Source organism: Macaca mulatta, chromosome 2 (genome assembly GCF_049350105.2).
Source record: "Macaca mulatta isolate MMU2019108-1 chromosome 2, T2T-MMU8v2.0, whole genome shotgun sequence".
Lineage (NCBI taxonomy): Eukaryota > Metazoa > Chordata > Mammalia > Primates > Cercopithecidae > Macaca > Macaca mulatta.
The window spans coordinates 159,400,060-159,416,672 of NC_133407.1; the positions used below are offsets into that span (position 1 = coordinate 159,400,060).

Sequence of the window (16,613 nt, forward strand, 5' to 3'; positions counted from 1 at the left end):
ATTGGCTCCTGCCCTCTCCCAATTTTCTACATCATATCCACACAAAGTGACCTTCAAAACCCTTGACTGGAAGTTAAGATGTAACATCTTTTTTTATCCTGAGTGTGATCACCAGACCATCTCCCATCAGCTCATACCAGTAACTTCTCCCTAGTGCTCCAGGGAGGGAAGGTTCTGAATCCAACCCAACGGGAAACATTTCATGCAAGATCCAAAGACCAAGACTGTCCTTTATTTCTTTGCTGCTTCACATTCCTCCACTTTCCCACTTCATGACATTAATTTTTCTGCATTTTCCCGGCTTTCTTCCTCACTATTTTTTTTTTCATTTGCCTAAGAATCTTTCATCCTTGCTAAGAAGCTAGAGTGTGAAAAAGCATCTATTTAAGCTCTCCCACCTTTTCCTTCTGCTTGCATTTGCAGCTGCTATAATTGGTCATCATCTCTGGCAAGAAGAGAAAGAAGGAACTTACTTTGAAGGTCACTGCATCACTGCATATTAATTGAATTGCCAGATGAAGTAGCTTTTACTAGAAATGCCCCTTGAAAACCTTAAAAGAGCAAACATTAAGCCTCCTTTCGTGCCACGGAATTTCTTAGAAGGTTAGAACATGTTTGATGCATTTTTTTAAATTAGATTTTGAGTTCCTCAAGACAGAAACTGTGGACCTCTTAACTTTTCACAGTGCCCAACAGAGAAACTTGATGGGAAATGAAAATTGATGAGGGCTATTGTTCAACTCTGAGGGCACAGACCTTCCATCTCTGTGGATTATCCTATTTTATTTTGCCCTTATTACTATGGTAGGTTTGCTGATTGTATCTTCAGTGTATCAGAGTATCTTCAGTGGGCAAGGTCACTGATAAATCCACTAAAATGCCTTTCCTCTATTCTTACCTATTTTGAATGATTTTTTTTTTACAGTTCCAGTTTTACTAAGTCAACAAAGTATCAAGATAGCACAATGCAGTTGCCTACAGAGTTCAGAACATTTGTCATCATTGACTCTTTCTCTTACCACTTGTTTGGATTATCCATTCATTCTGTTAATTCTTCTTTCATAATAGCTCTTATTTTTTATTGTTATACTTTCAGTTCTGAGGTACGTGTGCACAACGTGCAGGTTTGTTACATAGGTATACATGTGCCATGTTGGTTTGCTGCACCCATTAACCCGTCATTTACATTAGGTATTTCTCCTAATGCTATCCCTCCCCCAGCCCCCGATGCCCTGACAAGCCCCAGTGTGTGATGTTTCCCTCCCTGTGTCCATGTGTTCTCATTGTTCAATTCCCACTTATGAGTGAGAACATGCGGTGTTTGGTTTTCTCTTCTTGTGGTACTTTGCTGAGAATGATGGTTTCCAGTTTCGGAATGATTTTTTTAAAGTGTGTTCTACTCAAGTTTGAGAAAAAACAAAACAAAACAAAACAAAAAATCCACAAGGGTTGGACAGATAAACAAGTAACCAGAGATTACTGAATAAAGTACTTAATTGTGCCCATGTTTTTCTATTTCTTTAAGTCTTTCTTTAAATTGTCTGCTCTTTCAAAAATGTTACACTAATGCTACTTAATATGCCTAGCTGCTTAAATGTGATTTGGTGCTCTGAGACTTTAGATAATATATATTTGAATGTAAACACTTGCTAATTTTTGACTAAATTAGCATACAGAAAATCTGGCATTTCAGATAATGAGGCCATAAAGCAGGCCACTAGCAGAGCAGGCACAGCTGTTATGTAAACCACAGGCACTTGAGTACTGTCCTACCTCGTAGTAGCAAATATCTCATGACAATATAACATTACCACATTCTATTCCACCACCGGGGCAGACATGGACACATCTATCCCCTGACAGCCATCCTATTATGGGTAGCAACTCCATCTTACACTTGTTTATATTATTGATGATACCTAATGTACCACAAAAAATATGTGTCTCTTAAAAACTGTTCTACTTGGTGGCCTGAGTCATTTGATGAGATTATAGGCAAACTGAGTCCAGTATTCGACCTAAGGAGCAGCAGGGGTTCCCGCCAGTGCCCAGGTCTTCTGTTTGAGCATGCACAACCTCAGCAGCTTGGACTAGATAACTGTAGACACAGATCCCCTGGTGTATCCCTTCCTGGACCTTCGCTCTGAATGTTGGCTTCCTCCCTAGGGAGGCTGTCATGACTGCAAAGCCTTTCCCCAGTCAGCTCAGCTTCTATGTCGGCTATTCAAAGAGTGCCATCTGCAGGATGAACTGAAGACTCAAATATTTAATTCATCTTCAAAGGGTATTTGAAGAATTTGTTTAAAATTTGTTCAAGAGCTATTAAACACAAAAGTTAAAGTTTAATGAAGGATAATGGATTGCCACATAAATTCTTCAAAGATATCATTTATGTCTATTTAATAGCTGCCCTAAATGTCTTTACTACAAAGACTAACCACTGGTAAGAATCACAGATGCCTCCACTATCCCAAGAGTGGAGATGTATTTGTTCAGGGGCTTTACACTGCCTCAACCCCTCCCCGTGGGTAGCCATTCCCTCTGTTGAGGGCTTGCTTTTCCTTTCAGAAGGACAAATTTCCAGGATCTGTGACAGATGTAATAGCTCTCTTTCTGCTTTGATTCAAGACAGTTTTTTGAACCTAAATACAGAGAATGGGTGCTCAGAATTCCTCTCTCATTATCAGTCTCAGGTAAAGGAATCCCAAATGATAAGGCTGAAAGAGGTCCCTTCACAGAATCACGACCCTTTAGAGTATTGCTTATAAGTTACCCCAGGCCCCTACCCCGCAGCATATATAGCCTTCCTGACCACATCTCATAAACAGCAACCCAAACAAAGAATAAGAGTGTCCATGCTTTGGGCTTTCTGTCATTGCTCTTCTTACTGAAGAACTTTTCAATTCCTGATTAAATCCACTCCTCTTCTCCCAGTGGCCCCCATCTAATTGAGAGCAGAAGCAAGAGAGAAAGAAGAACCCTTTCCTGCCTAGATCACCCCATTTTCACCACCTAAACATGGCAATCACGCTGTACAGAACAAAGCAGGTCTCAGGCAGGCTGCTACTGACAGCCAACCAGCCTTCACTGTGGTCAGCATTGGTTTTCCTATGTGGACTAACAATCCCAGGATGCTGGGCTGCTCCATCTCCCAGAGTGGGGATCACAGAATAAGGTAGGATTAATTCCCCAACTACAAGATCCAGCTCTGGAGGCTAATTTCAGGGTAATGAGATGGCTTACGAACCCTAGGTAAAGTGCTCCCTTCGTAGCTCATATCTGCTTTTCTCCTTTCCAGAGCAAACACTCCTCCTAAAAGGATGAGCCTTTTGGAAGTTAGAACTCTGTCTTCTCTTTCAAAAAAATACAGTCTTATCAGAAAGCAGAGTCAGGGAGGTGTGGATCATGCCAGTGGATTACTCATTGGAAGGGCCAGAGGAAAGTTGTAATCGATGTCAATAAGGGTGGCAACATCCCCCACCCTCACCCCCTTTGTCTTTGTCCCACACTTTCCATAAGCAAATGGGCACTCAGAAATGAATTTTATGCCCACTTCCTTTACCTCAATAAGGAGGGACAGCATGGAATTAGGATAAGAACATGACTCTGGAATCCAACAGACCTGGGTTTGAATCTCAGCAGAGCCCCTGACAAGCTGGATGACTTGGGCACATGGAAGAACTTTCTAAGCCTCAGTGTTGTCTTCTATAAAACAAGGCGAATACAACCTATCACTCAGGATTGGCATAAGATATATAATGGAAACATAAGCTCTCAAAAATGTGCCCATTCTTTCTTTAGCATGAATTTAAATTCATGTGTTTTTGTTGCTGATGGAAAAGCATTGTCCCACATGAAAGGAGTATCAGGTATCAGCGAGAAGGTGGAGGAACAGTCGGGAAAAATGGGCCTGAGGTGGCCATGGGTCTTGCTTGGTTGTAACAAAATGCAAAAACTGTGGCCTATAATCAAAACATGGGCCTACAACCAAGGTTGGCATTGCCTCTGAGGCTATATCAGGCAGAGGGCAAGGAGGATTGAGCTGGGTCAGAGCTATGGGTAGCTTTGGGGATGTCCTTTCTAAGTGAGGAGTGCTGAGCCATAGGACAGCCCACAGGCAGAAGCACCAAAGCTATGGGATGGCCCTATTCCAACAGACCACCCCACGTACTACAACCTCCACTCTCAGCCATCAGGGGATACATGTGGCCCTCTCCCATCCTTGGCTCCCTAACAGCCTAGAGAGGAATGACCCAGGATGCATCGCCACTCAGATATTTTAGATCTGTGCTGCATCTTGCCGAAGGTCCTCACTGGCTAGGAGGCTTTCTTTTTTTGTATTGTGGTAAAATATACACAATATAACACTTACAATTTTAACCATTTTAAAGTGTATAATTGGCTGGGTGCGGTGGCTCAAGCCTGTAATCCCAGCACTTTGGGAGGCCGAGACGGGCGGATCACGAGGTCAGGAGATCGAGACCATCCTGGCTAACACGGTGAAACCCCGTCTCTACTAAAAAATACAAAAAACTAGCCGGGCGAGGTGGCGGGCGCCTGTAGTCCCAGCTACTCAGGAGGCTGAGGCAGGAGAATGGCATAAACCCAGGAGGTAGAGCTTGCAGTGAGCCAAGATCACGCCACTGCACTCCAGCCTGGGTGACAGAGCGAGACTCCGTCTCAAAAAAAAAAAAAAAAAAAAAAAAAAAAAAGTGTATAATTTAGTGGTATTAAGTACATTCACAGTGTTGTGGTGCAACCATCACCATCATCTATCTCGAGAACTCTTCATCTTCATCATGCAAAACTGAAACTCTGTATCAATTAAACCAGGGGTGTCCAATCTTTTGGCTTCCCTGAGCCACATTGGAAGAAGAATTGTCTTGGGCCACACATAAAATATACGAATGATAGCTGATGAGCTTAAAAAAATTGCAGAAAAATTCATAATGTTTTAAGAAAGTTTACCAATTTGTGTCGGGCCACATTCAAAGCCATCATGGGCTACATACAGCCTGTGGGCCATGGGCTGGATAAGCTTCATTAAACAATAGCTCCCTATTCCTCCCTTACCCCCAGCCTCTGACAACCACCATTCTACTTTCCATCTCTATGAATCTGACTACTCTAGGTATAAGTAGAATCATAAAATATTTATCCTTTTTGTGAATGACTTATTTCACTTAGCATAATGTCTTCAAGGTTCATCCATGTTGTAGCATATGTTAGAATTCCCTCCCTTTTTAAGTCTAAATAATACTCCATTATATGAATAGACCACATTTTGTTTATCCATGCATCCGTCAATGGACATTGGAGTTGTTTCCACCATTTGAATATTGTGAACATGAGTATATAAATAAATATCTGTTTGGTGGCTGGGCACAGTGGCTCACGCCTGTAATCCCTGAACTTTGGGAGGCTGAGGTGGGTGGATCACTTGAGGTCAGGAGTTCGAGACCAGCCTGGCCAACGAGGTGAAATCCCATTTTTATAAAAAAATACAAAAAATTAGCCAGGTGTGGTGGCAGGCGCCTATAATCCTAGCTACTCAGGAGGCTGAGGCAGGAGAATCACTTGAACCCAGGAGGCGGAGGTTGCAGTGAGCCATGATCACATTACTGTACTCCAGCCTGGGCAACAGAGCGAGACTATGTCTCAAAAAAAAAAAAAAAAAAAATCTGTTTGAGTCCCTGCTTTCAATTCTGTTAGGGATACACCCTGAAGTGGAATTGCTGGATCTATGATAATTCTATTTTTAATTCTTGAGGACCCTCCACACTGTTTTCCACAGTGGCTGCACCATTTTACACTCTCATCAACAGTGCACAAGGGTTCCATATGAGGCTTTCTTCATCTCACAGGCTGGGTCTAATCCACCCATACTCCCTGGGCTCAGGTCACTGCGGACATGGTCTTTCTGGCTCCTATAAGGCCTCTCAATTTTCAGCAGATGCTTGCAGCTCCCCTAGAGAGGCAGTAATGCTCCATGACCTTCCTGTTCTTGCTCGGTTGTTGACATACCATCTCTTTTTGCATCCATAGCACATAGTCTGTCTAGGGCTGGGAGCCTCCCTGGGTGAGGCCTAGGGCTCTGCACAATGCCCAAAGTGGGGCCCACATTGAGGGCTGTCTGCCTGGTGGGACTGAAGTCAGCTCTGGCTAAAGCAGTGATGTGGCAAAACCTAGTTCTGTCATCCTCACTCCTTCAGCAGCACTTACCCCTCTGTCCCATATGGGCACCCTCCCTCCCTTATTCTTCATTATTTTGTTTTACATGGCAGCTGATCACACCTGATAAAATAACTGGAGAGTAGTATTTCATCTTGAAAATGAAAATTCTCAGGACCCATTTGGAAAACTCCCCAATGGAGAAATATAACAGAGTTAGGATAACATTTTTAAGATGAAGGCTCTGAACAAAAACACTTTAAAACAATTATACTATTAGACAAATGGCCAGGGCCTCTCATACAACATCTTTACGCAAATTCAGAAATGGTGCCCTTTTTGGATCAGGTGTGCAGCTCAGCTAAAAGACTGAACATTATATAAATGGAAGTTTAAATATTGTCCAAATGACACCAAGGCAGGTTCTTTGGGCACATTCAGCCCTGTGAGTGCATGGCTGGTGAGCAGGTGTCACCTGTTTCTCCAGGTCCTGGAAGGTATGTGGCTTTGTAAGTAGAGCTGGGACTGATTTTTAGCTCTCACTCACTGGCAGTAACAACCATAAGCAGCAGCCCTGGGGTGATGAGGAATCTAATAATGTCATTCCCTCCTGCCAGCACCACCTTGTGGACAAGGCATTTTTAGATCACACCAGCAGGAAGATTTTTTTGAAAGATCATAAATACGGGCATCTATTTTACCACTCACCTAGAATCCAATAGAAGACAAAGGACTCCTTGCATCAGGCAGGAAGGCAGCCCAGCAGCCACAGGCTATCAACCCAGCAAGCCTCACCAAACACCAAAGCCACAGCGCTGGTCTCCGTCATCTAGACACACACACACACACACACACACACACACACACACACACACACACAGAGACAGCATCTCACCTGAGCCACCTCTTCAAAGTCATCGTGCCTCTTCTGCAGGGCCCGGGCTCGATGTAGGGACTTTCCAACTCCAGTGTGTTTGCTGAGAAAGGCCTCACCATGGTTTTCAATCCAGTCCAACACCTGGTCAAAGAAGGATAACAGCAACTATGACTTCCTAGCAGAAGGAAAGACACGTGACAACATGTGCAACTGCTAGAGTCCTAACCACCCCCACATCCCATCCCAATTGTAAAGCAGCAGTTCAGGTGGAAATGGTCAATCTGCTGTGAGTCCATGGGATTTCATCACTGTCACTGGCAATATCACAGTCCCACCCTTAACTAAATTCAACTTACCCTTTTTGATCTCCATATTATCCGTCCATTACTTTTTCCATTTTCTTAGTTCATTATTTTAAACAAGCTACACACCAGGCACAGTTTAACCCCCTCACCACTTCTACCTAATCACATAAAGATATTGGCAGGAAATTAGGTAGTAGCAGTTTGGGCAGTATCTTGGCCCTCATTACTCATCGGTCACTCTGCCATAAGAATGCAAACAGCAATGGCAACCAGTCATGGGGATCCTGCCTATTGTGCTCCTGGGACGCCCCTTCCTAATCTTGAAAGCAAAGTCCAGGGTAGTCAGTCCCCAGTTGGATGCTCATGATATCTGAACACTAGGACAATAGCCCCCTCTGGCTTCTTTCCATCTTCCTCCTCCAATCAATACCAACTAACCAAACAAACAAATGTATAAATTAAAGTATTTGCATCCTAAGTCCTTTAGTATCTGAGTCTCTTGGGAAGTAGTGGAGACTTTATGTTCTTCCAGGCTAAAGATCTAGTGATTTGGCTTCAATACAGTTTCCTTGGTATTTAGAGACACTGGAACAGAGAAGCCTGGGCAATAGAGGGGTGAGAGAGAGGGGAAGCTAAAAGGGTGGAAAAGAAGTTTTCCTGAGGGGCACTTGAGAGGCAGGATGGAAATCCCTTAGTAAAAGCCTTGACGTGCAGGGAGGATCAAAGCCTTTAATACTCATTTTGCATTCTTGCAGATGGCCTAACAAAAATGCGTGCATCCCAGAGATCATCTTTTGATCTCTGACAAGTTGGTACTCAGTAAATCGGGTGACCACAATTAAATCAGAATTACAGTATAGACACACCTGTTATAGATCCTGCTAAAACTCAAGTGAGTCCACTCACTGCCTGCAATATTAACCATGAACTAAACATTTGATTAATGATGTACTAGCCTTTCCAGATTTTGGAAGAACTTATTGGAAAATGACTTAGATGAACTAGGTCTATTTAAAAAGATGGTTTAACTCATTCCTGTGTCTCAGACGGATTGCCCTGTAGCAAACAGAGGTAGAACCAAATCATTCCATAGACTATAGGCATGGGAGTTCTCTGACATTTGGGATATTTTAATATCTGCAGTGTGTAAAGTGTGAACATTTTCAAAGTCTTTGGTGACAGGATCACAAAGCCCACATTATGATTGTGCTAGTTCAGAGAAAGGTACATACGAATATAAAAATGAGGCTTAACAAATATCCACTTAATGAAGACAGGTGGAGTAATTGTCCATCATCATGAAGAAAAGAAGTTTTTTGTAAATAAAAAATGAATTCATCTAAACGTTATCTATGGATATTTTAAACACTTTATAATATATTCTGGCAATATACATATTTTAAGTATTCTGGAGGCACAGCCCTAAAAAGAAATTGTGGTAGTGCTGGATTTTTACCTTTTGCAAATACTGAAAGGCAGCACTGAAAGGAACTTTACATGTTCCTCTCTTAGAAGAGCCTACATTTCTCTAGAATTACTTACGGTGAAACTTCAACCAAAAAAATCAAGAGAGTGTATTTTTACTTGGCTTGCCACAATTAGATCTCACAATTCTGTACTGTCACGGGATTTATGAGCTTCAGCATGCAAGGTCAAAGGCAAATACTTTGTAGTCACAAAGTTTCCCGTATATTAGGTGCCAACTATAGTAAAGTTTTAGGATTTTAAGGCATAAACTTTCATCAATCCCTTCTGAAAACAATTGAGGTTTGAGGATAATTTTTTGCATATTAAAGAACTACCAGTGGTCATTTACGAATGTGTTGGAATTTATAACAGATTTTTCAGACCACAATTTTTTAAATTTAGTTTTGAGCACTTAAGTATGAATTGCTTGTCTTGCAGTGTTTTCATGAGTTTTGTTTTATTTCAGTTTTTATCTCTAGCTTTAAGAAAATTGGTTATTCTGAAGTAAATTGGTTGAAGAGGAATATTTTCCATCTACTAGTTCACCCACATACAGCGTCTGCACTCCCCAGAAACGATTTTACAACTTTTAAATATTTTTTAAAAGGCAATTTGTTTCCTTTTTCAGTACTTTGCTTTCTTTAAAATGTCAATTTATTTTTAGTTAGTGACACTTAGTTTTACTTAATTGGCTATGCCTTCATCACTTAAAAACCTATTTCTTTCATATTTGAGAAGCTTTTACTTCATTTTAACATAACTTTGATTGCTCTGTGATGTTATAGTGCCATCATTTAGTCCAATTTCTGCCATTAGAATTGAAGCTGTAGGGAAAATATGTGCAATTTCAACGAAAGTTCAGGAGCTACGCAGAAATCAATTTAACAAATCAAAAAGCAAATAATTTAGGAAAGTTAACAAAATTTCTTTAGTAATCCAGACTGAAAAAGTACTCGAGGCTAGATAAACATAGTCAATATATGAAGTACTGTTAAAGATTCTAATTTCTATTTTATTTCAGATGGTTCATTTAGAGCCATCACTGCATCATACACGTATTTAGACCACACACCGTCTCGACCCTGATTCCATGTCCTCCAACCTCGGGAGTACAATCTGACTTTCCATGCAGATCCTGCGCAGCAGAGAAACATGTTCCTGAGCAGACACCAGCAGTGCCTGACAATTACATTACACACTATAAATTTATGTGTGGCTTGAGATTCTGGATATTTGTCAGTTTCTAGTGTGTTCCATTAAGATAAATCAGGCTCCAGAATCTGAACATCACTGGTTAAAGAATAAATTGACTTTCTAGTCAAATCCCAGACCCTACCTAAGTACAAGCGCCCATCAAGGTACTCCTTATAATCTTATTCCTGAATAATTTCTCCTCATCTACAAGGCATACTTAAAATACTCAATTACCAATCATAGTCAGGGTATACAGCATGAGAGTCATTCATACCTATCGATGGCTCTGAATTGGTATTTGAGCATTTCTAACTTTGGAGGTTTTATCTTTTTGTTTTCGTCTGAGGGGTCCTCAGGCAGCAGAGAAGCATGTGTGGGTGTGTAAGTATTCACATATTCAGATATGTATTTAAATAGTCTTATTGTACCACAATGCCAGGCACTAGAGCAGCTCTGGAGAGGGGGGAGCAGCAGTAAAAAGGCAGGCATGGCCTGATGCTGGGAACTCAGTCTACAGGGGTAGCAAGCACTACACACTAAATCATACAATTCGTCATTCATTGCAAAGGTGAAAAGTACCAACAGCCAAATGCATCTTCTCTGGGGAGTCACAGAAGGTTTCTCAGGAGAAGTGAGGTTTAGCTGAGATCTGAGAGAGAGTAGGATTTAACCAAATTAGGAATTGAAATGACCAGCATGGCTTGCATAGGGGATAAGTAGGAAATGGACCCTGAAAAGGCAGGTACCAGATTGTGGTGAGCCGTGGTGTGCTGAACAGAAGAATCCAGTGTTCATCCTAAGAGCCACTGAAGAGCCGCTGCCAGGAGGATAAAGACACTTTTCATTTCCAGTTAAAAATTATTGCTCTGACTGACTAGGTGCAGTGGCTTATGCCTATAATCCTATCCCTTTGGGAGGCAGAGGCAGGTGGATTGCTTGAACCTAGGAATTTGAGACAAGCCTTGGTAACATGGCAAAACTCTGTTTCTACAAAAAAATTAGCCAGGCGTGGTGGTGCACACCTGCAGTTCCAGCTATGTAGGAGGCTGAGGAGGGAGGATCCTCTGAGCCTAAGAGTTCCAGGCTGAAGTGAGCTGTGATATCACCATTCCAGCCTGGGCAATAGAGTGAGACCTTATCTCAAATATATGTGTGTGTGTATATGCGTGTGTGTGTGTGTGTGTGTGTGTATAAATATATATATAGCTCTGACTGCTTTAGTGGAGGATCAACTGGAGAAGGCAAGAGTAGAGAAAGGAAAACAGGAGGCAGAAATTCTGACAAGAGGTGATGGTGACTCATGCAAGGCCAATGGCAGTGTCTATAGATAGACAGATTGGGGGGAAAGAATTGCCAGGACTTGGTAACTGGCTATGGGGGAGATGCAGAGGCAGGCAGTAAGCCTGACCCCCAGGGGCATGTCTTGAATATCTGAGCGGAAGGTAGAACTAGTCACTGGTACGGGACTGAATGAGTTATGAGGGGTAGCACAGACATAACGTATTTTTTTTCTTAAGATTTTTTTCCCTTTCTATGCTCACACTCTTGTTCTGAGAATGACTATGGAAAGGGATACTCATGGGCATAAGTGGCAGTGATTTGTGCCCCTGAACTTGAATGGAAAATAGTACTCAATAATGGTTGTCAATCAGATTCTGGGAAAGATGTGCCTTTAGTTTCAAAGAAGTAATTTATACACTAAGGCTAAAAAATAAATTATAAATTGTTAATCTACCTAAATCCCAATAATAAAAGTTAGGAATGCCAAATCCATTTTAAAAACATAACTTCAACCTAATTGTCCATCAATGGATGACTAGATAAAGAAAATGTGGTATATATTGACAATGGAATACTATTCAACCATAAAAAAGAATGTAATCATGTCTTCTGCAGCAATATGGATGGAACTGGAGGCCATTATCCTGAGTAAAACAAGTCAGGCACAGAAAGACAAATATCACATGTTCTCACTTATATGTGGAAGATAAATAATGCAGACGCACGGATGCAGAGTGTGTAGTGCTAGACAATGGACACTGGAAAGGGAGAGGGGGTGGGTGATGAGAAATTATTAATGAGTACAATATATGTTATTTGGGTGATGGATAGCCTAAAAGCTCTGACTTTACCACTATGCAGTCTATGTATATAACAAAATTATACTTGGACCCTGTACATTTATACAAATAAAAATAAATAAATAAATAAATAAATAAATAAATAAAGGCATACCCTCAGACTTAAATGAAATTAACCCATGCATTCTAAAAAGGGCTTTTCACTGGGGTATACTTTTTGAGCAGCCCTTAACTTGACATACAAAGTCCCCTATGCCTGGCCCTACCCCCTCTTAACCCCACCTTTGGTGAGTTCCTGCCTCACCCCCAAACATCCTAAAAGCTGCCTCTCATCTCCTAAGTTTTGCTCTGTTTTCCCCGTCACTTTCCATATCCTTTCCTCTTGTATACCCACTTCCCAGGCTACCTCCTACTTATCCTTTAAGCTCTACTTCAAAATCATTGGCTATGGAAAGCCTTAACTCCTTAATAACCCATCCAGGCTGAAGCGGGTGTTTCTCTTCTCTTACTCTGTTCAAACCACAATTATTGCCCACAGGCCTGTCTCTCACACTAGACTCCAACCTCTTTGTACTCCCAGGACACAGTGTGGTACTCAACACAGAGTGGTTGCTTAATACATGTTTAATTGAACTGAACTCAAACTGACCCCTCTAACGCAGAACTTTGGAGTGAATGTCTCCTGCTGTACACTCCCACTGTAACTCTCAGTCTGCACTCAAAGTTTTCTCTTTGTGCATCTCTACCTTCTCCACTGTCCCACTTGGCAGGTAGTTAGTTCCTAGAGGGATGTAAAGAGTACAGGTTTTTCACCATTTGTATGCTACCCTTCCCTCTCTTCTACCACACAGCATCCTTGCCTGCATCTTGCACTCAGAAGATACACAATGACTGTTTATAGCCATGAACTGCCAAGTGCATATGTGGCCGAGGTCCCTGCCTTGCTTGTCTTGAGAGGAATTTTGCCATCCCATTCAGGAATGCCATCATTAGGGATAACAGTGCAGGTGAGCCCAGTCTCCTTGCCACTACAGCAGGCAGGCAGTCTTGTAACAACTTGTAAAGATCTTCTTTTCTCCGTCTTGACTTTTCAACCAGAAAGCAGTCTTTTCCAAGAACAGTCTTTTCCAAAAGAGATGCTCACATCCTCGACTAGAATTGAAAGCTAACCTAACAGCCATTATGCATAATTCCCTAATCACCCCCTTTCTTCCTCATCTAATTGTGTTTATTCCAACCAGCATACAATCAAGATGCAATGCCTTTCAGAAGACAGTCTTTTCTAACTGCCAAGGAGAAGGGAAAATGTTCTGTTCTTTTTTTTTGAGATGAAGTCTCTCTCTGTTGCCCAAGCTGGAGTGCAGTGGCATGATCTTGGCTCACTGCAGCCTCTGCCTCCCAGGTTCAAGCGATTCTCCTGCCTCAGCCTCCTGAGTAGCTGGGATTATAGGTACATACCACCATGCCTGGGTAATTTTTTGTATTTTCAGTACAGACGGTGTTTTGCCATGTTGGCCAGGCTGGTCTTGAACTCCTGACCTCAGGTGATCCACCTGCCTCGGCCTCTCAAAGTGCTGGAATTATAGGTGTGAGCCACCATGCCCGGCTGGAAAATGTCCTTTTGAAGAGAATTATTAACAAACAATCTCTGTATGGTGGCCATGAATGCATCTGAGCTCATGAGAAACCACTCTGGTCTTAAGGACTTTGTAAGTACCATTCCATGTGCCAGAACCTCTTCTTCTTCTTTTTTTTGGAGACAGAGTCTCACTCTGTCACTCAGGCTGGAGTATAATGGCGCAATCTTGGCTCACTGCAACCTCCACCTACTGGGTTCAAGCGATTCTCATGCTTCAGTCTCTTGAATAGCTAGGACCACAGGCACACACCACGATACTCAGCTAATGTTATTGTATTTTGGTAGAGACAGGGTTTTACCATGTTGCCCAGGCTGGTCTTGAACTCCTGAGATCAGGCAATCTGCTCACCTCAGCCTCCCAAAGTGCTAGTATTAGAGGCATGAGCCACAGTGCCCAGTCCCAGAACCTCTTCTTAAACGCATCTTCATTGCTCATTCATTCAGCTCTCCACTTACTCATCACCAGTTATCGCCATATGACACATGGCATACTTGCTTGGTTTGGGTGTTGTTTTATTTCCACCCCCTGACTGTAAGCTCTATGTAAACAGGGGGTTCATTTGATTTGCTGCTGTGTTCTTCTCCGAGTATTTGCTGAATAAATGGGTAAACGAATAACAAATATAATTTGAAAACTTCCTGTGTGGGAAGGACAAAACCCATGAAAAGAAATGGAGATGTTTTGCAAATGTAGGCGGAATCAGAATCTCACCTCTCTGATCCCTCACCTGGTTCTCTCTGATAAGTCATCTTATTTGAAATAGATTATTCAGCTTCTGTCATAATTTGATCCACAGGGTAAAACAAGAAATTGCCTGATGTTTTAAGTAAACTAAAGATTTCTCCTCTCTTAATTTCTACCTCTCAGCCCTCAGCCTCCCACATTTAGAAAGCCATTATTCTGAAGTAAATGAAGGATCATTTATATGCCATCAGGCATCTACAAGACATTTTGTTCTGTTAAAGGTTCAAGTACACACAGTGTGAAGAGCACTCAGGAGAGTCTACCACATCATTATTTCTGTCTCTTCACACAGCACACTGAGCACTAGTTCTGAAGGGGAGCAGCTCCTAGGCTGCCTATACCACCCAGCTCCCCATCGGCTGCAACTGGAGAGCATGCAGGCACCACTTGAAATGCCCAATTACCAGCAACTCATTTTCCGTCCCCTCTTTGGAACAAGTATGATCAAAATAAATGTCTTGCTATGGCAGGAGAAGCCATCATTCTTCTGAGAGGGCTCAGCGGAAACTCATTAGCAGGTGTACAGACTGTGCTTCCATTGAGAGCTGCAATTCTGTCTCCTGGCAGACCCGATGTCGGGTAGAAGCCAGCTGAGGGTCCAGAGACCCAAAGTCTCAGCTGCCCCTAACCCTTGGCCTCTCCAGCCCCAGCCCACCTGTACCTGTCCCCTCCCAGCACAGTGGAGGCTGGGTCCTCCTACCTCCCTGAGAGAACCTCCTCTGCCTAGTGCCTTGCTGTCTGTTTCTGGAGGCACTATACTTTTTAACACTAAGGCTTCAAACTCTTGCCAGCAGTTGTGAACTTTAGAATGCTTAAGAATCACCTGGGGTTCTTTTTAAATTATAGGCTCCACCTCATTCCCAAATTCTGAATCAAGAAATGTAGAATAGGGCCTGATAATCTGTTTTTAAAAAGCCCTCCACTCTGCCCAGATAATTTTAATGCAGGGGTCCAAGGACCACACTTTGAAAAATACAGTTACATATTCATATGTGATGCCTCCTTCATTTTCTGTAACAAATGGAAAATTTTTAGTGATTTTTTTTCCCATAAAAGCTCCCAAACCTACACTTTCCCCATTACCCTTGTTCATGCTCTATGGCCACATACCATGCCTATGGTTTCCAGTCTCCCCTCACCCCAACTCAGCCCCTAAACTGGCACTAGATTTCCTCAAACCTCTACTCTGATTACATGTCTCCTCTGCACAGAATCCTTCAACAGCATCTCATCAATAATCATGCGTGAGTTCTTTACCCTTTAGCCTAGTATTCAAGATACCAGAATTAGCATGTTGAGATCAAGGACATGCTAAGGATAGGGATTGTTAGAAAAAAGGTACCCTGGATGGTTACTGTCTTATCACTTGTTAATATAACAATAAAAAAGGAATTGAGGACATTAAACATGTTAAAAATTACTGTGGATCAATAAAGCCCTGAGGTTCACTATCTCCTGGCAAGAGACTTCTCACTGCCTCCCCAGGCTTCATCAGCCTCCTATCCCTGCCAGATGAGATGCCCACGTGCTCATCATGGAAGGATCACTTTTCAGTCAGGACAGAGTTTGTATTCATAAAATCAAAATAAATACCAAACTAAACACCAAGGGAGAAGCCCATGGCGGGGAAGGGAAGAGAGGCAAGAAGGAAAGTAGGGCAGAGAACAGAGTGGCTGGGGTATAGTATGGGAAATGGGGAACCAGGAAGAAGAGGTACTAGGAGCCCATGAGGTTCCAGGCAGGAAGCATGTGAGCATGCAAGAGGCAAGCCTCTAGCTCATTCCCCAGCCCTGCAGAGACTAGGGAACACATGGAGAGGACTAGAACCCATAGTCTTCTGTACTAGCCTCCTGCCACAGGGAAAGGGATGGAGTGCTTCCTCTAAGATCAGGGACACTAAAAAGACAGATGGGAATGTTTTCCTCCCTCTCTTCATTTCAATCAGAAAGCAACCCTGACAAGCAGGAGCCTCCCTCTCGATCTACACCAACTCAGCAGAGTCTCAACCTTGTGCTCTTTCTGGGCATACACTCTGCCCAAATAATCACCTATTATCTACTTGAAAAATATCTGAATGATTAGATTATCACTATAAAAAAAAACTTATTTGAGAACTTTAAAACTGCTAATTATG

The 16,613-nt window shown here is 42.3% G+C and overlaps 1 protein-coding gene across 16 annotated transcripts in view; it reads right to left on the bottom strand.

Annotated features, from left to right (window-relative positions):
- KALRN (kalirin RhoGEF kinase) overlaps positions 1-16,613 on the bottom strand; it is a 693,044-nt gene that overhangs the window by 368,102 nt on the left and 308,329 nt on the right. For all 16 annotated transcript variants that reach the window (XR_013414358.1, XM_015130033.3, XM_028844557.2 and 13 more), the window contains exon 10: positions 7,067-7,189. Coding sequence is in view for 15 of the 16 variants with exons in the window: in XM_015130033.3 (XP_014985519.1) it covers positions 7,067-7,189 (123 nt within the window). In the remaining variant the exon portion in view is untranslated. The remainder of the gene's footprint in view (positions 1-7,066; positions 7,190-16,613) is intronic.